The sequence below is a fragment of the Sturnira hondurensis genome, unplaced genomic scaffold (assembly GCF_014824575.4).
Source record: "Sturnira hondurensis isolate 20B ecotype Veracruz unplaced genomic scaffold, ASM1482457v3 Scaffold0006571, whole genome shotgun sequence".
Classification (NCBI taxonomy): domain Eukaryota; kingdom Metazoa; phylum Chordata; class Mammalia; order Chiroptera; family Phyllostomidae; genus Sturnira; species Sturnira hondurensis.
This window is the reverse complement of record NW_028079202.1, coordinates 795163-820908: the sequence shown is the minus strand read 5'-3', so window position 1 is coordinate 820908 and position 25746 is coordinate 795163. Positions and strand designations below refer to the sequence as shown.

The 25746-nt window shown below is 38.1% G+C and overlaps 1 protein-coding gene across 1 annotated transcript in view; it reads right to left on the bottom strand.

Moving 5' to 3' along the window:
• MMP16 (matrix metallopeptidase 16) overlaps window positions 1-25746 on the bottom strand; it is a 278762-nt gene that overhangs the window by 133008 nt on the left and 120008 nt on the right. The window contains exon 2 of the mRNA XM_037050191.1: window positions 742-890. Within this exon, the coding sequence (XP_036906086.1) occupies window positions 742-890 (149 nt within the window). The remainder of the gene's footprint in view (window positions 1-741; window positions 891-25746) is intronic.

Sequence of the window (25746 nt, the reverse complement as noted above, 5' to 3'; positions counted from 1 at the left end):
AGTTCCATCATACATGTGCTAAAATAATTTATGACTATGTCTAGTGATCTGTTAAGTTCAAGTCCTTTTGAAGAAGAGATCAAGTCTTCTGAAGCTGTCTCTGCCTCTTTCACTTATAAAATACCCAGTAAAGAATGACTGGTTGTATACATGAAGAAATGATTGATGAATCAATAAATAAAATGACAAACATTATTAAAGAATTAATAAACAATTGAAAACAGAGACTTTTCAAGGAAAATCCCTGTCTGATTTAACACAATTAGAGAATTGTCACTCATGGGAGGCTAGTTAACTAATGACTGGCTCCCTACTACCCTATTCCCTAAAGAGCCCTGTTTGGACTGTTTCCATTTTCCTTGGGGTCAATATTCTAATTTGATCAATTTCAAGTGGCTGCTGTGACATCACTCAACAGGGATGGCATGTGCCCATATGCTCTTCACAGCTGTATAGCCAGCCAACACATCACTGGTGGTCTCTCTTGTTATAATGGCTGCAACTGGGCTCACTGTGACTCTCACTCTCCTTGTTCATATTTTTTTCCTATTGTGAAAATGCACTGCTAAATTCAGATGAGTAAATCTGGTATCTTAGAGGACAGGAGTTTTAAAAAGTTAAATTCCAAAGGACAGTTCATGAGAATAGTGATTCCATTTGAGGCTGCTGTAGTTCATCACAGGTTTTCAGATGACATGCTCTGGCAGGACACACAGAAAAAAGGTGGAGTTGGTGACTTACTCAATGGTATTTCGGTCCACCTTGCCTGTCATGTTGATGCCATAGAACTGCTGCATGGCTGCCAGGGCAGACTGCAGGGTCTCTGCTGAGCGCAACACTGACATCTGTGGATTTGTTGGGGGCAAGTAGCCGTACTTCTGCAACCACACCTGCAATACAAAAAGTGTTGCTTCCCAATCAAATTCACAAAGTAACAATGGTTTTATTATAATAAAGTTTGTCCAGTGCGGACCTCTAAACCTTATTTCCTCTGCAAGGTCATATGTTATTTAAGGGGTTTGCCTTTTTTAACAAGGATTTTTCTCTCTTTTTAATGTGTGTTCTATAGTTTGGGTTATTTAAATGTAATTTCAGTAGTTGTTACAAATCTTTCTAATATACCTAAAATGCTAACTGAAAAATAAAGATGAATCATTTGTTGCAACTTAACAGTTTATAAGGCACTGTAGTACATACTGGATAAAATCACAAACAAGATCATTCCTGCCCTTTAGGAATTCAAACTCTTCGAACAAAGGTTGGTACTTTTTCCACACTGTGACCTATTTGGACATCCTGCTGGAAAGGAAAGAAATGGGCATTCGTCACACAGAAAATATCTGTTTCTTGAACACCTGGTCAGTAACTCCAGCTGTGATGAATCACATGCATACAGGGAGGCTATGGGATTCCATTACAACATTCTTTATACAAATTCCGTGTAACTTGTCTACCCAATTGCAGCTAGGTGTCTTCAAGGGTAGGAAAATATTTCTCATGCAAAGAATATTCTTCTCTATTAAAGACAAGTCACTTCAAATAATGTAAGTGAGCAACTTTTCATATACAGATGAAATCAGATGATCTTAAGTAAACTTGACCTTGTCTTTAAGGATGTTATGATTTTTATTCTCCTCTTTACCATGGAGGGGCAATCTGGGAGGTCCATGAGAAAGAGATGGTAGGGTTGAGCTCATATCCCAGTGGTGACTATAGCAGCAATTCAGAGTCATTCAAGGTCAGATTTAAAAAAAAAAAAAAACCTAGGATATCTTGGGTGCAAAATCATCAGCAGAAAGCAGCTGCTGGCTGGTTTTACATTCTATGCATTCATTTTAAGTGCATGTCCCATCATGCAGTCCCTTATCCTAGTCTCCCACAGGCATCTAAGATTTCTCAAATGAAGTGAGCTGCTTGGCCACCTGAGAAAAGCCAAGTCATCATGCCTTGGGAACAGACAGCAGGGTGCTGTGTAGTGAAAGTTGTTCCCTCTGCACCTGAATCTGTCCAGTAAGTGACAGTCCAAGGAAGCCTTACACTGACACACTTCCATATGGCCTTAAACCTAAACGGAAGGGAGTTATTCTCTTGGTGAAAATAAACAACAATCGTAGAAGTTGATTTCACCAAAATAAACCAATATTAAATATATCAATGTCTTAAAATGTAAAACACAAGGTGGGATATTTTGTGGTGTTTTCAAGAAATCGATCTCCCGAAGGCACAAAACTTTAAGCACAACACCTTGAAAATAAAACAAAATATTCACTCTAAAAGTATATAAGAGGTTAGCAATGTGTCACTGATAGGAAGGTTTATAGTGAAAACTTCATCCAGTAAAGTCATACGCCAAACAGTGACCACATGCCAAGATACTGGTCTTGCCTACACACACTCAGTTTCCTGTCAACTGTAATGCGGTCTGAAACAGATGATATATTTTTCTGAATGAAGGCAATATATTATTTCCTAGGAAACTCAATACCAGTTGTCATGCAATCATGCAACTTCCCCCAAATTAAAAGATTTCAGCTTAATTTTAATAGTACACATGCACTAGTACTCTGAAGTTGAACTTTTCACCCTCATAACATATTGTTTGCATTTATTTCTTACTTGTTGGAGAGCCAACTTTTTCTAGGTTACTTGTGGTGTTAAGCTACTGGCAATCACATTTATGAGTAAATAGAAAACCATTAATAATAAACCCTGTGATTTAAATACAAATAGAGAGACCACAGAACATAAATTTTAAGTGCATAATAAAAATAGTGTGTTCTAAAAATAAATATTTTATTTATGCCTTAGGCTTTCTAACAAGTGTTAGAATAATAAAAAATGAATTGTGATTTTTCTTCAAATGCTCTTTTATACCATTTATCATGAAAAGCTCTTTTCCCACATGATTGAGAAGTGGGTAGTCCTTTTTAATTGTAAAATATCAGGTAAGTTAAGAGAGACCTACTGTTTTTATGTTCAAAATTTGTTTCATGGCCTATAGATCAATGTCATTAAGATTATGGGTCACCTTTAGTTGGCCATTCTTAATGTCACTGTTGTTTGTTAATCAACAAACCTTTACAAACATCATCAAGAATTGGCCAGAACTGAAACAGACTTACAGACACAGAGAACAGGCTGATGGTTGCCAGAGGGGAGGGGAATTGGGAGACTAGATGAAAAAGATGAAGGGATTAAGAAGTACAAATTGGTAGTTACAGAATAGTCTTGGGGTTGTAAAATACAGCAGGAGAAGTAGAATCAATAATATTATAATAACTATGCATGGAGCCAGGTGGGTATTGGGAATATTTGGGGGATCAGTTTATAAAATCTGTGATTGTATAATCACTATGTCACAGGTGTGCACAGGTAACCAGGTTCTTGGTGATCAGGACAAAAATTTGAACCGAACACCCAGAGTTTATAGCAGAGAACATGGGAGCAGGCCAACTCCAAGCAGAGATTGCCCTCATGGGCTGGAAGGACTCTATTCTTATAGGGCGATCCTTCCTGGCTAGTTTTGGCAGGCTTTTACTGTGACAAGTAGTAGTAAAGCTACTGCGCATGGGGTCTCCCATGGTTTTCCCGAATTGGCCACTAGGGAAGGGGTTCCACAATATTACCTAGTTGACCCCCTTCTCCTGAGGTCCCTCTGTACTAGGTTTGCCTTTCCCTTCACCAGAGAATTAAAGCTCTTCATGTTAGAGATTGGTGAGAAGGGATTATTTATTCAAGTTATACAGACTTAAGAGTAATGACTTAATGTCTTCATCAGAATCCCAAAGTCCCCTAAAACACATACAGTCCTTCTTTCCCTCTTTGCCCAGTCCAAGGTACCATATCTCAGGAAAATAGAAAGCCACGTGGTGGTTCTGTACTAAAGCTGTATGATGATTCTTCTCATGACTGTGGGGGGGGTCCCCCAAACTCTGGCCAAAGCTGCATTGTTCTCTCTGCTAAAGCTACAAGATGATTCTCTGTCACATGGCTGCGAGAGACCCCATTCTGGCCAAAAGCGTGTGATTCTCTCTTCAATGGCTGCCGCTTCTGTGTTTAAATCCCCATGCCAGTCTTCTTCTGCAGTCCCATTTCTGACTCCTCCCCCAATCAGCTACACCTGCTAGGCCTCCCATATCCTCCCAGCTTTACTGGGCTGCCATAGTGAGTCTGGGCAGGTGTGGCCCCATGGCATGGAGCCAATCATCTCTAAGCGCTCAAGTAGGTGCTGTAACAAGGTCTGTGGAGTTTCTTCCCAGTTACATCTTGAGTGGAAGTCACTCTCTTCTCCCTGGCTCAAAGCATGGCCACAGCTGTTTAACATATCTATGAAACCAGTTAAAGGTTACAGATATGTTAAATGACCATTCTAGAGGTTATCTGCGAAAATGTTGCTATACAAAACAACTCAATGGCCCTGCTCCATGTATCCCATCCCCCCAGCTCAGACTTGTGGGGGTGAAGACATCCCATATTTTTAATATTTCTGGGACACCCTGAGTTCTGGACCCCACTGCAAATTCTTCTTTTGGGGGTCCCCTGGCTGTACTCGGGCTATTTCACAAGAGGTGGGGCCCAGGAAAGGATTTGGGATGGGGTCCAGAACTCAGGGTGCCCAGGAAAAATTAAGATGTCTTCACCCCTCCCCCCACCAGGTCAGTTGGGGGAAGGGACAAATGGAGCAGGGATATTGAGAGCTGTTTTGCATAGCAACAGTTTCACAGCTAACCTCTGGAATGGTCATTTAACATGTCTATAATCTTTAACTGGTTTCATAGGTATGTTCAATGGCTGTGGCCATGCTCCGAGCCAAAGAAAAGGAGGTGACTTCCACCCAATACGTAACTAGGGGGCAGGTCCCCCGAATTACAACACCTGAGTGAGAGCTTGGAGTTGATTGGCTCCATGCCATGGGGCCACATCTGCCCAGACTCAAGATGGCAACCCAGCAAACTTGTAATAATACGAGAGTCCTGGCAGGTGTAACCAATTGTGAGAGGAGTTGGAAATGGGGCTGCAAAGGAGGACTGGCTCCGGGATATAGCAGCCATTGACGGGTGAGGCACGTGGTTTGGGGCAGAGTGAGGACCCCTGCACTCATGTAAGAGCCACAAGGTTTCCGCTGAGTGAGGATCCCCTCTTGGCAAGGTGAAAGAGAGAGCCATGTGGCTTTAGCAGAGTGAGGACCCCCTCTTGCCCAGGTGAAAGAGAGAGCCATGTGGCTTTAGCAGAGTGAGGACCCCCTCTTGCCCAGGTGAAAGGGAGAGCCATGTGGTTTTGGCAGAGTTAAGACCCCCTCTTGCCCACATGAAAGAGTACCACTTGGCCTTGCCAGAATGGGGACTCCTGCAGCCAGGTGAAGAAGAAAGCCACATGCTTTTGGTCAGAGTGCAGACCCCTGCAGCTCTGGTAGAAGAGTCCCGTGCGGCTTTGGGGTGCTCCCTTTGACCGTGTGGCCTGGGAAGCAGGAGAGACTCTGTCTGGAAAAATCGGTATGAAGAACTCTTGCCAGTGGACCATGAGAAGGTGCCACGTGACTTTGGATTAACTGGAGATTCTGCCTGGGTGGCAACACAGATGACGATACCAGCGGCCTGGAAACACAGATGTGTGCTTCTTTTCCTGAGATATGTTACCCCAAATTAGGGCAGGGGAGAAAGAAGCGCTGTGGGCATCTGTGGTTATCCTAAAGTACTTTGATATTTTTATGGGGACATCAGGTCACTACTTTAAGTCTGTACAGCTTTAAATAAACCTTTCCTTTCCTTTTCACAAATCTCTGGAATTGAGAGATGTCTTTCCTCTGGTGGCAGACAGACGAGCCCAGTAGGTATTAGTATACTGTCCTTGGGAGGGGACCCTGTTTTCCATACCAGTTTTTGGCATCCCTCGGTGGGCCAAATATTGCCCCTGCCTTGGACCCTTGTTGGGTAACAACTGTACGAATGGAGGTTGGGATGGGCAAAGCAGGGCAAAAGGGCAAATTTTGAGACAACTGTAATAGTATAACAATAAATATGATTTAAGAAAAAATAAAGTCTAAATTAAATCTACAAATTAATATTTGAAGGTAACCTTCCTCTTAAAGACTTGACCATAGACACTAACCCTCACATATTGTTATTTGAAATATATCCCTGTCTTCAACATGTTGTGAAAATATTGCTTCTCCTGGATGACTGGAGATATAAAATTTGCCTCCTGACATAGTTTGTCTCTTTGATTTTTTTCAAAGTTCTCAAATGCGCATGGTAGATTGTTAAGGAGTGATTTCTTCTTTTGTGCATTTGGGGAAAATGACATCAGATTTGTAGGGTTCATGCAAGAACTGCGAGTATATAAATCCATGAGCATAATTCTTACTCAGCGAGTCATATGTTGTTCTCACTAATTGCTCTGAGTTGTTGAAATTTCTTCTGCTCAAGTTAAGATCTGTCTTTGGCATGAGGCAAGACTGAAAATGCAGGTGAGATCTGAGAGTGGTGAGAAAAGACAAACCACAGAGCTAAAGAACCATATACTTCTTGGAAATTTCTTGTGTCCCAAAACAAAAAGGGGGAGCATGACAAATTTGGCATATTTGTTTTGGTTTTGGTTTCTTTGTTTTAGATTATTCACTGGACAGATATGGGCATTTGAGGGCACTGGGAACATATCAAGAGAAAAACAAGATTCTTGGAAGCACAACTAAACTCCTTGACTGTCAGGAGTTAGATCATTTCATCATTACTGGAATAACCATATACAGTATTTCAAATGCAGCAGCAAAAATCTTATAATTTTATTAATTGATGCCGCCACAATAAATTCAATAAAAATTAAAAAAAGAACTTCACCCCTGCATTAACACATTCAGGTACCTTGCCATGTTTTAAACAAAACCCATTTCCTGCACTTAGTTATTCCAATGCAGGAACAACAAGGAGAGTGCTGTTTCCTGTGGAGCAAGAAAGCATACCAAACAACAAAAGGCCAATACTTAAATATTAAATTTGGGGCCAACAGATATTGCCTTCATTAGATTAGTAAATACAGAGAGTAGCAGGTACACAAAGCTTCAGTAAAGCCATTCAGAAAAAAATATCTTAGTCACTAATATTTCATGGAACCATATTGTGAAAATCTATATCAATTCGCTCATCAATCCACACTCACATTTTGGAGTAATGTCCTGAAAGATGTTTATCAACAAAAACAAGGAGATACTTATTAGTAGTTCTCCTGCCTAATGGCAAATGCAAGCAGAGATTGTTTAGAGTATATACTCTTACTTAGTCTCTTAGGCCAGTATTAAGGGCTACAAAAGTAAATATTTAATCTGTTGTTGAACTTGAAAAGTTTATCAATGCCTTAAGATAAAATTAAGATTCACTATTCTTTACTAAGGTGAATCACAAGTGTGGGATCTGACACCTAGAGAAAACATCTCTAAATGATGCTCAGATATTCTTCAAAAAAACTTTTAAATGAGTACACTAATGAATTCATTAGAACAGAAAGGAAAGCATTTTAGAAGTTAAAGAAATTATTGAAGGAAAAGAGAAGGGTTTATGATTTTATTTTATCTGGAAAATCACTTTGCAGACCATGATTCTTCTTTGCGACTAAGCCCAGTGTCTCAGGCCTAGTTCATTTCCAGCAAATGTGTGGTGTGGCCCATGCAAGGTCCATGTACCTTACCATCATATGACCCAAATAGAGGAAAATGTCAAAGGTGACTAGTTAATCACAACCTATAGCTAGTGTCTGTGATAGATTAAATATACTTACTGATTATATCATCATAAAAAGTAGAAATGTTAAAATACTTTGTGATATAATGGAGAATGACTAAGTACTTTGTACCACACAGATGTTTCCAAGTTTTTAAGCATAACAAAATGCTTACAAAGTTCTCAAACAAATAAATTCTTCATTTTCTTTACAAAAAGACAGAAGTGCTATCTTTTGCTATACAGACAAGCATGTTCAAATACTATGCTACTCAATAATGGATGTTTGGGGAACTGAAGAAAAGAACATTGAGTATGTCTCACAACAATAAAGTGCCTTTATTGAGCAATAAGTGTGAGCAATGCAGGACAAAGAATGCTTTGGAGAGAAACATGTCGCAGACTGGGATTACTATAAAAACTGTATTTGGAAATGTTTCCATTATCACATTACTTTCTACTTAAGAAGGTATAAACGTGAGGGATAGAGAAAATAGGAAAAAGGACTCAGGAACATTGACAATAGGGTGATGATTTAAGGGGGGATGAGGGTATAAGGGAGTTAAATGATAATAAAATAAAAATTTTAAAAGGATATAAATGCATCTTCTATTAAAAGGTTCTCATAATTTCCTACTTTAAACTTCTAGCAACAGAATTTTCCACTTATAAAATAACCTGGCCAAAGGATAATTACAGTGTGTTTGAAGCCCATTTATTAAAAATAGAAAAATGCAATGCTTTCTGACTTGTCTTTAGGACTGACTAACAGGCATCAGAGAAGATGGAAATTTACCATCTGAATTTTACCCAAACCCCTGCATTACTCACAGACAGGATTACAAATTAAGGCTCACATGTGTATACAGCTAACAACACAATTTCCCACTTGTGGTATGTTTCCTGTGTGGTATCTTTTTGCCCATGGCAATTTTTAGGAAGAATAGAAATAAAAGGATCTTGAAATTGCTGTATTCCAAATGGTTAAATCAGCATTTTCAAACTAATGAAGCATATTCAGTCTCAGAACTCACCAAGAAAATACAAGGGTCAATGATAGTTCTAATGAAAATGAAACAATACATATATATAATAAGTAAAATACCAAAATTATTTTAATTTTATATCATTTGTAGCTCATCTTAATATTTTCACTTTGAGTATGTTTTAGAATGTACATGTTGTTTAGTATATTTGTTCATGAATATAATTATAAGAAGGAGGGTGAAAGTTAAAAATTGACTGATGGATGGAGAGAACGAAGTGTGGAAGTCATTGATCTAGTAGAAATAAACTAATGTATCTTTCAAAATAAAACTACTTCGTTAAACTCATCGTTCTTTCTCATGTGATGCACATACTATCCCTACAAGATGAGCAGGCAGTTTATCAACATCTATACATTATATTCTGACTGCTACAGTTCCCGAGTTCTTTCTTTCTATCAGGTGCTATTAGAACTTCCCAAGTCCTGGAGAGTAACTTTCTTAGAATGACCTCCAAGTGTTCCAATATTTCTCAAAGCATTCACTTCTTACTTTGCTCTCTGGAACTGCTCTCTAGTCACATGGGCCATCAGACCTTGATGAGAATAGTGATTGCTACCTTCCTTGACTGTCACAATGGACCAGGAAATTCACCTGCATTGTTTTAAATCTTTTAACAAGATTACTCGTTAAGCATTATTATCTCTGCTTTATAAAGGACAGAATAAAACCCTAGAAAGATTAATGCACTTGGTCAAGGACAGAGCTGTGTAAGAGGTGTAATGAGTGTTCAAGCAGAGTCTGGACTGTTATCCAGGCTGCCTGAGTCCATGAAGTCCTAAGAGACACAACTCAATTTTAAATGAACAAAGCACATTGTGTGAAAACAGACCTAGAGGAGCTGACTGACATCCCATTTAATACCATGAAAAGATCCCAAGCTGTGGGTGATACATACACATATGTTTTGGATGTCACACAAACTTTGATTCCAGAGCTTCTCAAATGCCAGTGCAAACAGCCCTGCACCTCTAATAGCATTATTTCCACACTAGAATACTTCTTACAAGGACATGGCAGTTTTATAGTTTATGTCACCCCTGCAGCCTGGTGCCAGAGACTCATGCCTTCTTCTCATTTTGTCAGTCATCCACAGCACTTTCTCATCTTCTGGAATGTTGCCTGTCAGCTACATTTATGCTCTTGCTAATTTCTTGTACAATTAATCCCTGAAATACCATCAAGGTGCTGATTACAGGACAACTTAGCCCTGTCATGGTGACTTTGCTCCAACACCCAAACTACTATAACACTGCTGTTTAAGCCAAAAATACAATAGTCAGCCTTAATCTTCTCTTCCTCATATTTGATTTGTCACTGTTTCCTGGCATTCTCCTCTGAGAGGAAACTCTTCTCTCTGCACTGACCCCTTTCTGGGGCACCACTGCACCCTGCCAGAAATGACTAGGCTTTCCCCTTGCTCCACTCTTGCAACTAGTGTAACTTTTTAAACTGGTAAAATATATATAACCTAGACTCTTAACTATTTTTAAGTGGTTGGAATTTATTTCACAGCATTTACATTCACCTTATGCATCTAACACCACTATCCATCTCCAGAATTTTCTCATCTTTCCAAGCATCAATTCTATGCCCATTAAATGGTAAATCCCCATCACACCCCTCTCCCAGCTGTTGGTAACCTCCATTCTACCTTCTGTCTATGAATGTGACCACTCCAGGTACCTAATGTAAGTAGAATCATACAACATAAATAATTTTGTGTCTGGTACATCTCATTAAGAATGTTTTTACAGTTCATCCACATTACATAATCTAGCATGTAACACTGTTAACGCTGTATGTATATATGACATTCTGTTTACCCATGGATCTGTAAATTGGTGTTTGGGCTGTTACCATCTTTGGGTTATGTGAATAGTGCTGTCACAAACATTAGTCCTACAAACATCTGTTTGATTTCTGCTTTCATCTCTTTGGAATTTTTATCTAGAACTGGAATTATTGCACTTTATGGTAATTTTATGCATAATTTTTAAGGAAGTAGTATATCATTTTAACAGACTCTTCACCATTTTACCTTCTTGCCAATAACACATAAAGGGTAAAATTTCTCCACATCCTCTTTCATACTTGTTATTTTCTTTTACACACACACACACACACACACACACACACACACACACACACACGTATGTCCAGAAAGTATCCAGCCATGTACTATGAAGAGACATTTATTGCAGAAGATACAAGATATAAAAAATATTGTGCATAAGACAATGATACCTCAGTCCCTTTCAAAGTAGTTACCTTGGGACCTCATGCAGTTCTCCCAATTGCTATCAGAGGCCCTATCATATTTTCCTGAATCTTATTAATGGTCTGAAATCTCTTTCCTTGCAAAGGTGATTTTAGTTTGGGTAAAAGCCAGAAGTCAAAAGGTGCCAAAACTGGGTTGTGGAGGGGCTGACTCACCTGGATGATTTGATGTTTTGCCAAAAATCTCTGCCTGAAATGTGATACATGAGTGGGCAGGTTGTCATGATGAAGCTGCCAATCACCAGTAGCCTTCTGAATTAGGCTGCATACCTGCAGCCTTCTTGAATTATCCAAATAGTTTCCATGGAGGAATTTTCAAGCTTAATGCAAAATCTGATGCAGATTTGTTGCTCTACTCACTCAGTCATTTTGAATGAAACAGCCAAACAATACACATGCTCACTCAGTGGTATCTACTGCCCCCACTGACTAGTACAGTGAAGTTATCTTGTTCACACATGTGCATTTCAGCTCACTTTCATTGGCTGGTAGGTGATAATAATGTTGTGCAAACTGTTCTGGTTATATTACCAATGCTTGGGCTTTTTTTAGACAGACTTCATGTGTGTGTGTGTGTGTGTGTGTACTATGTGTATATTACAATATACTATAATATGTGTGCATATGCACACATGTATGCTATATACACATATAGCATATGCATACATATATAGTATATATAGTACACACATATCATATGTATACATATATATGTGTGTGTGTATAAAAGCAATTCTAATAGGTGTGAAATGATGTGAGTTGTCTTTTTTCTCTTTTAAAAGATTTTATTTATTTTAGAGAGGAGAAGGGAGGGAGAAAAAGGAGAGAAACATCAATGTGTAGTTGCCTCTTCGGTGTGGGCAACATCAATGTGTAGTTGCCCCTACTGGACTGGCCTGCAACCCAGGCATGTGACCTTGACTGGGAATCAATCTAACAGGTGACCCTTTGATTCACAGGCTGGCACTCAATCCACTCAGCCACACCAGCCAGGGAGAGTTGTTTTTTTTTTTTTTCAATTGTAGATCAAGGAATCTCATTTACTTGATTATACCCCTTAAGCACTTTACCAGTGACTTCATATAAAATTCAAAGTTTTCACTGTGACCTCAAACTCCATGCATAGTCATTGGTGGATTTTTAACTTCTTTTCATAGCATTTTCTCTTGACATTCAAGCATATGGTGTTTTCTTCTGTTCCTGGAACAAGCTAAATTCTTTCCTGCTTTAGGACATTGAATTTACTTTTCCTATGCAGAAAATACAAAAATACATTTTACCTTTTCCTTTAAATTTTAGTGCAAACTAGACTTCTTTTGAGAAGTCTTTCCTTACTGCACTGTTCTGCATGCTCATGGTTATCAGAATCAATACATGGGAGCTGTGTTTATTCATGTGTTTGGTCTTTATATGTCTCATTCAACATGGCAGACACAATACCTGGTGAAGTTTTGGGCACATTTTCTGAGCTTAAGTGATAGAATTATGCAGGCTGGTAGGTGGGGAAAACATAGGTGAAAGCCCAATTGATGTCACAATGGAAACCACACCAGCTATATTTCACTGTTTTCTGCACCCTGGGGTTTACTTCCCAAATATTCTACTCCCCCACCCACATACACACAACTAGGCCCTAATGAGGAGTCCAATGCCCAAACATGAATAATGCCAGTTTATCACATCCTTTGCAAAGGTTAGTAATTTGTAGGCACCTCTGGATAATTATACTGTAGGAAATTCAGAATGAGGAACAAGTGGAGTGATGGTTTGGGTCACTGTTGGAAAAGTACTTAGCAGATTTTCCATTTGACATTTCAGAATCTATGTTCCAACCACACACCTGGAGGCAAAAATCAATGTGGACTTGTTTTTTACTATGTAAAAACTGCTTTCAGAAAAAGTACTGATATTCCATGCAAACAACTCACCAAGAGCTAACATATATTATGCCAGGCACCATGTTAATCTCCTTAGTACATTAGCTTAGATGATTATCACAACAAACCTGTAAAGCTGGGATAATCTTCATTTTACAGGTGAGGAAAATGGTTGAGAAGGGTGAATGAACTTGCTTAAGGAGCAGAGTGAGGTCATGTCTTCAATGAGTCTAAAGTGGCCTCATCAGAATAGTTGGAGCCAAGAACACTGTCCCTGTGTTCCACACAATTAAGGGCTATGTGCAAGGACCATTCTAGGCAGGAATCAGCTGTCTTGTTCACATAGCTGAATCTCATCCCTGTGCAACTGGCCAATTTCTTGAATAAACAAAATATAAAACACAAATATTCAGCCCATGATCACCATTACCTATCTGTCCAATAGAACCACTGTGATCAGTCATGAAAGGAAGTAAGAGTGAGCCACTCTTAAGTGGCTGAATGTTATTACAGTTCTTGTAGAAAACCATACAAGCAAAACCATGTCCTTCAAAACAGTTAAATCTTCTGAAGTCATTGGGGAGGGCATTTCCTGTTTCAGATTCTCCCATATGGTTAAAAAAAAAAGAGGTTTGATTTCACCAAAGTATGAGTGTACTGGGATTTTGGAAAGACTTCACTTTGGCATGAAGTTTGAAGTAAGGAAGGAGAGATAATAGTGATGATAAACTTCTCTAACTCCAAAAGATCGAGCAAAAGAAAGAATATTTAAAATCAACAACAAAAACACGTTTTCAAACTCTGAGTACTGACAGCTTTCTTTCTCCAGGGACAATCTTGTGCTTTAAAATCTTGAAAGCATTCTTTGACTAGAAGGTATATAGTTCCTGGAAATAAAAAATAAATATTTTAGGGGAACAGCATAGTATGAGAGAGTTTTTAATGCTTATTATAATTAAGGTCAGTAAAAGATTAAACAGTTTGTGAAATGAATAAGTTTTTTTCTAAAATAAGGTTATCTATGCCTTAAAAATACACGTACTTTAGGGTTAATGAGTGAGAATTAAAGCTTCACAGAGGTTAGAAGTATTCAAGATTCCTCCAAAGAAGAAGGGACTTATCAAAAAACAAAGTACATCGTCTGTGGTACACTGATTCCACAAATATTTACTAAAAACCTATTATGTACAGGTTGGTGGTTAAGTCTAGGGTCACAATAGTGACCAATACAGAAGCAGTACTTGCTTGGTCTCTGAGAGCTGATGGACTGATGGTGGCTGGGACGACAAATATTAAATAAAATGTCTTTTATTTAATAAATAAATAAATTTTGTTTGATTGTGAGTACAGTGTTGTGAAAGTCTAACTAAAGGACCTAATTTAGATTTAGAGGATAAAAAGACACATGAACTGATAATTAAACTGAAATTTGAAATGTAAGAAAAAGATAGCAAAGAAAAAAGACAGAATCTCATAGTTAGGAGAGAGAGGGCAGGCATAAAAGCCCAAATGCAAGGGATGAATTTAAAACATGTGGAGCAATCCTTTGACACAGTCGCATCAAAAGAAAACATCTAATGTCTCTTCCCCTTGGTTATGGGCTGGTCCGGTACTTATTTTTTTTATTAAGAAAATATAAATGTGATGCTGCTTTAGAAGGGTGAGAGCACCATTCTAGCTCTCTTTTTGGAAACATAACCTCCCTTTGCAAAGAAGCCCAGGCCACAAGTGGAGGCCATACAAAGGTGTCCCCACAAATAGTCTCACTAAAGTCCCAGATAATAGGCCAGCATCAACCACCAGAAACATGAGTAACATACATTCAAGTGACTTCAGCTTCCAGACTATGAACAGAACCTGAAGACACAAGCAGCCCTGGCTAAGCCCTGCCCAAGTTATAGGTTTGTGAACAAAATAAATGTTGTTGTTGTACAAACCCACTCAGCTTAGGTAAATGGGAACAGCATGAAAGAACTCTGAGTTTTCAAGGAAATGGGGCATGAGTCTAGGAAAGAGGTGTGTGATAGGCTCATACAACAATATGCAGGATCTTACCTGTGCATGTGTGATGGGAGAAAGTAGGAAGCATTTTAAATTTCTAAATGAAGTCATCAAATTTGTATTACAAAAGTGTCACTCTCACTGCTGTGTGGAAATGACTTGGAGGGAAATGAACACCAGTGGAGAAGTTGGGAATAAATGCAACTACGGAAGCAGTGGGGGGATAAATAAGTAAATGAATCAATGATATATTTCAGAGGTACACAGCTTTGTAAACTACAAAGTATGTTATAATTGTTGTTTTTATTATTATTACTCCTGCTCTACTATTCAAGCATGGCACATGCTATTTTAGGGGCAGACTGCTAGCCACTGTGATACAAAGAAACAGCCAAGTGTTTGCCATGAAGGAGCTTGTGGCCCAACTGTTGGATGAGACAGTGAAACATGCATGAGACAATATCTTGTTGAGCACTTGGATAGGGTACCACATCTCACAGGGTAAAGTTCTGGGTGATAGTCACAGTGTGGGAAAATACTTTACAAGCACTTCGAAACATTTAAATCTCTTGCATTTATATAAAGGCTTATCTCTCCCCTTTCCATCTTCAAGATCATCTCCCTGGACCGGGCTCTCCTTTAGTCATACTTGAAAATTTCATCACTTTCCTAACTGCCTAATTAATTTCTAGACTCCATTATTTCCATTTTCATTTATCCTCCTTAGTAGTGAAATATTAATTATCCAAAAATATAATGTCCTTTTTTAACTGTCCTGTTCAAGACACTATGATTGCTATCATTCACTTCCTGAACTAGTTTAAAAGCTTGTATTCTTGCATTCAATAAACTCCAAAGTCCAGATATTTCTATGTCTGCTAACTCAGGTCTCTAGAAACCTGTATCTCCCTGGGAATTACCTAAACTGGTCTATCTATGGGCCATAAAATGTGTTTCCAGACTTATCCATGGGGTCACCAGTCCTATCCACTCACTATTGTCCTGATTAAACCAGCATGCTTCAGCCATTTTATCTCAGGCTTCCTGACATTTTTATATCCTTCACCATCCTATTAGCTGCACACAGCATTCGCATGCAGTTTACCAAGCTCCAGTGACCCATGCTGGGAGTGGGCACAGCCTTTGAGTCTGGAGAACACAGGTTCAAGCTTGGATCAGACATTTATAAGCTACAATCTTGAGGAAAATCATGGCCTTTGTAACTCTCTGTTTATCTGTGAAACGAAGGTGATCATGCATATCACAACCTACAGGGCTATGGTGAGGGTTCAACAAAAAATCCCTCCAGCAACAGACCCTAGCATAGGTGATAACTCAAATAGTTCATAGGAGTAGATAAAAATGTGGGTGCAAGTTACATTTCTAGAACATAGTTATATTCCCAAATAACCAAACAATGCAAGACACTTTTAGGTCAATGTAAATTTTTGCTACATTCTTGACAAAAAATATCTTTCACCTCTATACCCACTGAGAAGATACCACAAAACAAAATCTTTCCCTCTTCTATCCTGTGACATTACTGATGACATCCATGAGCCTCTCTGGGATTTCATCCTGATAGGTACAGGTCCTTCGAGATGTATCCATGCTCTACCCTAAGTCCTTTCTCTGTGAGTTCCTCTCCGGTCCCTGTCATGTCTTATACATTTTTTCTATTTTTAAAATTATTCTCACCTTAAGACATGTTCATTGATTTTAGAGAGAGAAGAAAGGAGGGAGGGAGAGAGAGAGAAAGATAGTAACAGAAATGTGAGAGAGAAACATCTATCGCTTGCCTGTCACACACACCCTGACTGGGTATTGAACTCACAGCCTAGGTATATACACTGATTGGGAATAGAACCAGCAACCTTTCAGTTCACAGGATGATGCTTAACCAACTTAGTCACCTCCCGTAGTCACCATAAATCATAAAATATTATAATTTATGGTACTTTAAATAATAAATTATATGATTTATGATATAATATATGATTATATCATATGATATTTAAATTTATGATAAATTATAAAATATTATAATTTATGATATTTTAAAGATTATCTCAGCATCTGACCTAGGCATTAATGTTAGTTTATTCCTCTTTCCTTCTCAGAACCTATCACTAATTGCAGTTATTTTACTCTTATAAATTGCTATCTTTCCTTAAGTCTACAGCTTTATGAATCCTGTTGTCAACTACACATATCACTGAGTCAGTGCCCCACCCTTTCCCTGACTTTTCTTAGAAAACCAAGCAGGGAAGTGATCTCTGTTATATGATCCCTGGAAATATAAACAATGACACAGCAAGATTAACAAAATTTCCAGGGCTGTCTTATCTGAGGGCAACAGTGGGACAAAGAGGGGGAGATCAGGAATATAACAGAGGCAGATGAACAGAGACATGGACAGACAAAGAGAGGAAGAGAGTGGGAAAGACAAAGAGACAGACAGGGGGAAAGAGAGAGGGAGGGAGAGAGAGAAAGAAGGAAGCAGAGGGAGGGAAACAAAAGAGAGAAAGAAGGAGACAGGCAGAGGGAAAGAGAGGGAGAGAGAGAGCACAGAGACAGTGAGAGAGGGAAACAGAGAGTGAGAGGAAGAAAGAGAGAGAGGAAGAGAGACAAAAAACAAAGAGGAAGGCAGGCAGAGACACAGAGAGGTGGATAAAGAGAGAGACAAACAGACAGAGAGAGTGAGAGACAGGGACACAAAGTCAGAGAAAGAGAGGAAGAGAGAAACAGAGAGAGGGATGAAGAGAGGAGACAGACAGAGAAAGAGAATGAGAGAGAGGGAGAGAAAGGAGACATACAGAGGAGATAAAGAGGCAGAGATAGAGAGGGAGAGAGACATAGAACACAGAGAGATGCAGAAAAAGACAGACAGAAATGACAAAGAGGGAGAAAAACAGAGACAGAGAGAATACAAAATCAGAAAGAGACAAAGAAAGACAAAAAGAGAGAGAACACAGAGAAAGATAGAAACAACGAGAGAGAGGGATGGGGAGAAAGAAAACAGACAGAAGAATGAAACACCAGTAGCTATGGGACCCAAAAAGAAAGGGGCCAACAGAAGACTGGGTGAAGAGAAGGAGCTCCTGCCTTTTGCAACAGCATGGATGGAACTGGAAAGCATTATGCTGAGTGAAATAAGCCAGGTGCTGAAGGACAAATACCATATGATCTGACCTTTAACAGGAAGCTAAACAACAAAACAAACAAGCAAGCAAAATATAACCAAAGACACTGAAATAGAGAACAGGCTGACAGTGACCAGAAGGGAGGGAATTTCAGGGGAAATAGGGGAGGGATTTAGAGGAACATATATAAAGGATACATGGACAACAACTGAGGGGTGGAAATGGGAGGGAGGGGGAGCATAGGGGGTGGGATGGGATGAGAGTAATAAACAGAATACTGTACTTAAAAATAATTAAATAATTTTAAAAAATACTAAAGAAAAAAAGTGTTAATGAGCTCTACCAACCCTTTATATAGCTTCTTTAAAGAAATCTGCTCATGTTTTCTTATGTCAAGTTTTTCCTAAGATAAATGTATGGCTGCTATTTTTAAAATAAATTTTATTGATTATGCTGTTAAAAAAAGATGTCAAATGCACAGCAAGGATTAGAGGTCTCATGCAAATTGAGAGGATTATTTCCTGTCACATCCATTAGGACTGATCAAACTTAAGGAAAAAATCTCCAATTTCACATTAGAGAGTACTTGCAAAACTATAAAACACACGTCTTCCAAGCTGCTGATGATAATGTGAAGCTATACATGTTGGAAAAAATTAGGTATATATTAAGAAAGACATAAATATCCTTTGACCCTGATAATGTATTTGTAGGAATATTCCTCAGAGAAATTTTGCACATGTGTACCAGGTGACTTGTGTAAAAATGTTTTTAAGTTTTCCTGACAGCAAATAAACTACCTGAAGGAAGCCTCTTCCTAGTGATTAAAATGGATGAATAAACTGAGGAGTGATTCTTCAGCATTTATGGTAGAGTATGAGGCAGAAGCTCTGATCTTGTCTGGTGTCTGGTCACTTGCCTTCACTCATCTAGGTCTCTTCAGAGAAACTCACCCCAAACAAGTACACCACCCTGGTCATCGAATATTTGCATGGTCTATTTGATATTAAAGCAATTTCCAAAACAGATATTTATTTTACATGACTTGTTTGTCTCTTACATATGGAGTGAGGGATCCATGAGGGAAGGGGCCATGTTTACACCCAGAGCAGCTTGTGGCCTAGAGAAGGTGCTCAAGAAATATTGAGTGAATAACACACAATTTTAATGGAGCATTATACGTTCAGAAAGAAGAATCTGAAGGGCCCTGTAATCAGACAGGAAGAGGAGAATGTAAACTAGTGACAGGTGAAATACATACTCCAACACACTCACACAACTCCTCACACACAGACGACTGGTGATATCAGTCGTACATACACTCTCATACTCAACATATTCACACACTCACACATGCTTAAGCACTCACGCACAAACACATTAACATTCACACTCTCACAAGCACCTGTATGCCATGTTTGCATGTTCACAGAAAACTTCAACATGTTTATGTAAGAAATTATTAAAGCTGTTTAACACTTACAAGTGGAGTTTGTGGGTAAAAGATTAAAACAGAATATTTTATGTTGGCACTATTTAATTTTTCCAGTGTTACAATTTAAAATGATCTAGAAAATGTATGAAAATTCAGAGACAAAGTTTATTAAAAATTATTTTCATATAACATGATATCCCACATAATTTTCAAAGCTTGCTTAAAACAACACACCTTAAATGGGTAATGATTATTCAATGAAATCTTTGTTTCTGCAGTGGTATCATTTGACCACTAGTCCAGTAAACACCATGCTACAATCTTCCACAATGACTCTTACATGTTGTAAATTCCTGTTTAATGTTATTTTGATTTGATAAATACTGCAAATTAAAATTTGAAATGGGTCAACCCTGTGATTCCAATCTGCTCGAGAATGAAGAATACATCTCTGTGAAAAAGAATTATATGATGACACTTATATCCACTTAAAAACATTCTACCTCACTCAATGTTTTTTTTATTTGATTCTTGTTCAAGTACAGCTTTCTGTCTTATATTCCCAGCTCTGCCCACCCCCCACCCCGTGCTCCCCACCTCCCTCCCATTTCTACCTGCCACCCTTAGTTATTGTCCATATAACTAATGTCCTTTATACTCATGTCCTTTATACACCTTTATACTCCTTTATACACCCTTACTCATGTCCTTTATACACCTTTATACTCCTTTATACACCCTTACTCATGTCCTTTATACTTGTTCATGTGAGTCCATCCCCTTTTCCCCTATGATTCTCTCCCCTCTCCCCTCTGGACCCTGTCAGCCTGTTCCATATTTGAGTGTCATTGGTCATATTTTGCTTGCTTGTTTGTTTTGTTCTTTAGATTCCTGTTAATGGTGATATCATATCTCACTCAATGTTTACTGTTGCTCACAGAAATGTATTCAATAAAAAAGTAACATTGGCATTTAGAGGGAACAGCGTAGACAATAAAATAATGCCAGTGGACTATGTCTACTATACTATCTTGTATTTCTTTGTTTTTTATATGTATAGTTTATATATTATACATAATGTATCATAGATTACATATAATTTATATTAATACATATGCATTTATGGTTGAAAAATATGTATTTTACTTTGTTTTTTTTCAAGTACACAAGCAAAACAAACAAGAAAAACCCAAACCATAAAATTATACAAATTATAAAGCATATTTTATTGCTATCTCTGCCCAAGAGTCCAGCGTATACTACGTTCTTGAAGTCAGGATTTCTGCCTCACTTTTTTGGTTCTTTGCTCATGCCACCTTCCCCTTATAATTAATACATTATTTGGCATACAATATAGTGAAGGTTTGCTGAATTAAAAAGAATCCCCAGAAATATTTTAAACATTTTGCCTTAGGATTAAAGATACCATTTTTCCCTCATTGCATTAGTTCATGAAATTCAAGTTGTGTTGTGAATTTAAAGTTTGGGAGGTGGCATGTCTCTGAACAGAGCACCGTGGCCTTGGGTTCACATTGGCATTTGGAGTTGGCAGAACCTAAAGACGCCAGACTGTATTTTTCCAACTGATGCTCCAGCTGAGGGTTTCATGTGGGATTTTTTAAACTGAGTAAACCAAGTAGGAAAAATAACTACAAACTATCAGATACTGTGGAGACAGAGGCCACATGGAAGCTTGCCTTTTAGAGTCAAGCCAGTTTTAGTTATGTAAACATGAGCTTTCTTAAGGTCTGTTTTGAAGACATAATGTTATTATTATTATTATTGTTATGGGTAGATGGCACTGGAATATCATATTATAATTGTTATTTATTTATTTATTTTAATTTATTCTTATTCAAGTATAGCTCTCTGTTTTATATTCCCAGCCCTGCTCCCGCGAGTGCTCCCAAACTCCCTCCCATTTCCACCGCCCACATTAATTATTTTCCACGTGTCTTTTATACTTATTCATGTGAGTCTCTCCCTTTTTCCCCTATGATTCCCTCCTCTAACCCCTCTGAACCCTGTCAACCTGTTCCGTATTTCAGTGTCATTGGTCATATTTTGCTTGCTTGTTTGATTTGTTGTTTAGATTCTTCTTAAATGAGAGATCATATGGTATTTGTCTTTCACCGCCTGGCTTATTTCGCTCAGCATAATGCTCTCTATTTCCATCCACGATGTTGCAAAAGTTAGGAGCTCCTTCTTCCTTTCTGCAGCATAAAATTCCATTGTATAAATGTACCATAGCATTTGGATCCAGTCATTTACCGATGGGCATCTAGCTTGCTCCCAACACTTGGCTATCATAAATTGTGCTGCTATGAACATCGGGGTGCATAGGTTCTTCTGGATTGGAGTTTCAGGATTCTTAGGATATACTCCTAATAGGGGAATTGCTGGGTCAAAAGGCATGTCCATTTTTAGACTTCTTAGAAAATTCCATACTGTTTTCCATAGTGGTTGTACCAGTCTGCAATTCCACGAACAGTGAACTAGGGTCCCCTTTTCCCCACAACCTCTCCAACACTTGTTGTTTGTTTCTTTGTTTATGGTAGCCATTCTGACTGGTGTTAACTGGTATCTCATTTCGGTTTTAATTTGCATCTCTCTGATAGCTAGCTATATCGAGTATCTTTTCATGTGTCTCTGGATCCTCTGTATGTCCTCCTTGGAGAAGTGTCTCTTCAAGTCCTTTGCACATTTTTTAATTGGGTTGCTCATCTTCTTTGAGTGGGGTCGAGTGAGTTCTTTGTATATTTTGGAGATTAAATCTTTGCCTGAGGTATCATTGGCAAATATGTTTTCCCAATCTGTTGCTTCTCTTTTTATCTTGATACTGTTTTCCCTAGCTATTCAGAAGCTTTTAAGTTTGATGAGATCTCATTTGTTTATTCTTTCCTTTATGTCCCCTGCTCTAGGGGACATATCGGTAAAAATATTCCTGCGTGGAATATCTGAGATTTTCCTGCCAATTTTCTCACCTAGGGCTTTAATGGTTTCACGGCTTATATTTAAGTCTTTTATCCAACTTGAATTTATTTTGGTGTATGATGTATGTTGGTGCTCCAGTTTCCTTTTTTTGCATGTAGCTGTCCAGTTCTCCCAACACCATTTATTGAAGAGGCTATCTTTATTGCATTTTACGTAATTGCCCCCTTTGTCAAATATTAATTGACTGTAGAGAGTTGGGTTTATTTCTGGGCTCTCTGTTCTATTCCATTGGTCTATGTTCCTCTACCAGGCTGTTTTGATTACAGTGGCCTTGTGATACAGTTTGATATCAAGTATTGTGATCCCTCCTACTTTGTTCTTCTTTCTCAAAATTGCGGCTGCTATTCAGAGTTTTTTATGGTTCCACATAAATTTTTGAAGTGTTTTTTCTATGTCTGTGAAATATGACATTGGTAATTTAATCGGTATTGCATTGAATCTGTAAATTGCTTTGGGTAGTATGAACATTTTCTTGATGTTAATTCCTCCAATCCATGAACATGATATATGTTTCCATTTGTTTGTGTCTTCTTTGATTTCTTTCTTCAGTGTTGTGTAGTTTTCTGCATACAGGTCTTTAACTTCCTTGGTTAGGTTTATTCCCAGATATTTTTCTCTGCTATATCGATGGGATTTTTCCCTTGATTTCTGCTTCTGCTGTTTCATTGTTGGAATACAAAAATGTCTTTGATTTCTGCATATTGACTTTGTATCCGGCTGCTTTGCCAAATTAATTTATTAGCTTGAGCAGTTTTTTGGGAGAGGTTATAGGATTTTCCATGTAGACTATCATGTTATCTGCAAAAAATAGTACTTTTGTTTTCTCCTTTCTGATATGGATGCCTTTTATTTCCTTTTCCTGTCTGATCGCTGTGGCGAGAACTTCTTTTTTTTAATATTTTATTTACTTATTTTCAGACAAAGGGGAAGGGGAGGAGAGAGGGAGAGAGATATCAATGTGTAGTTGTCTCTCATGTGTCCCCCATTGGGAACTGGCCTGCAACCCAGGCATGTGCCCTGACTGGGAATCGAACCGTGAGCCTTTGCTTCAGAGGCCAGCACTCAATGCACTGAGCTCCACCAGCCAGGGAAGAACTTCTAATACTATATTGAATAGAAGTGGTGAAAGTGGGCAACCTTGTCTTGTTCCTGATCTTAGTGGAAAAGCTTTTAGTTTTTACCCATTGAGTATGATGTTGGCTGTAGCTCTTTCATATATGGCCTTTATTATATTCCCTCTATTCCCATTTTTCTGAGTACCTTTATCATAAATGGGTGTTGTACCTTATCAGAAGCTTTTCGCACATCTATTGATATGATCATGTGGTTTTTGTCATTCCTTTTGTTTATGTGATGTATTACGTTTACTGATTTATGAATATTGAACCATCCTTGCACCACTGTGATGAATACCACTTAGTCGTGGTGTACGATCTTTTTGATGTATTGTTGAATCCGATTTGCCAATATTTGTTAAAGAATTTTAGCATCTATGTTCATCAGCAATATTGGCCTGAAGTTTTCTTTCTGTGTTGTGTCTCTATCGGGCTTTGGAATTAGGATGATGCTGGATTCATAAAAAGAGTTGGGGAGTTTTCCTTCCTTTTGGATTTTTTGGAATAGTCTGTGAAGAATAGGGGTTAGCTCTTCCTTAAAAGCTTTGTGGAATTCTCCTGTGAAACCATCTGGTCCAGGGCTTTTGTGCTATGGGAGTTTTTTGATTACTTCTTCAATTTCATGTGATGTTATTGGCCTGTTCAGATTTTCTGCTTCTTTTTCATTGAGTTTTTGAAGATTATATTTTTCTAGAAATTTGTCCATTTCACCTAGGTTTCCAAATTTCTTGACATACAGTTCTGCATAGTAATTTCTTACAATTCCCTCTATTTTTGTGGTGTCAGATGTAATCTCTCCTCTTTCATTTCTGATTGTGTTTATTTGGGTCCTCTCTCTTCTTTTCTTGATGAACCTACTTAAAGGTTTTGTCTATTTTGTTTATCTTTTCAAAAAACCAACTCCTACATACATTGATCCTTAGAATTGTGCTTTTAGTCTCTATGTCATTTAGTTCTGCTCTGATCTTGGTTATTTAATTCCTTCTACTTGCTTTGGGCTTTCTTTGTTGTTGTTCCTCAAGTTCTTGGAGGCACTGGCTTAGGTTGTTTGAAATGTTTCCATCTTCTTTAGGTAAGCCTGTATTGCTATGAACTTCCCTCCCAGGACTGCCTTCAATGTGTCCCATAAGTTTTGGGTTGTTGTGAGTTTATTTTTATTTGTTTCCAGGAGCTTTTTTATTTCTTCCCTAATTTCAATCTTGATCCATTCATTGTTTAATAGCATACCATTCAATCTCCATGCTTTTGGATTATTTTGGGTTTCTTCCTGTGGGGTTGGTTTCCAATTTCAGTCCCTTGTGATCAGATAAAATATTTGGTATAATTTCTATTTTCCTGAAAATGTTGAGGAAATTTTGTGTCCTATCATGTGCTCTATCTTTGAAAATGTATCATGTGCATTTGAAAAGGATGTGTGTTTAGCTTCTTTGGCATGGAGGGCTCTCTATATATCAATTAGGTCCATTTCATCTAGAGTGTCATTTAGTGCTGCAATATCTTTTTTGATATTTTGTTTGGAAGATCTGTCCATTTTTGACAGTGGGGTGTTAAACTCCCCTACTATAATTGTGTTGCTGTCAATATCTTTCTTGAGGTCCTCTAGGATTTTCTTTATATATTTGTGTGCTCCTATGTTGGGTCCATATATATTTATGATGTTAATGTCTTCTTGGTGGATTCTTCTTATTAATATTTTGAAGTGACCTTCTGGATCTCTCTTTATGGCCCTTTTCTTGAAGTCTATTTTGTCTGACATGGGAATTGCTACCCTGGCTTTTTTTTTTTCTTGTCCATTTGCTTGGAACATTTGTTTCCATCCTTTCCTTTCAGTTTGTTTTGGTCTTTAGAGCTGAGGTGGATCTCTTGTAGGCAGCATATGTGTTGGTCATGCTTTCTTATCCATTCAGCTATTCTATGTCTTTTAATTGATGCATTTAATCCATTTACATTTAAGGTTATTATTGAAAGGTATTTATTCATTGCCATTTGTGTACCTGTGTTCCTTTCTGTCTCTCTCTTTTCTTTATTTTCCTTAAAGCAGCCCTTTTTGTAATTCTTGTAGAGCTGGTTTGGTGGAGGCGTATTCTTTTAGACTTCTTTTGTCTTGGAAGCTCTTTATTTGGCCTTCTATCTTGATTGAGAG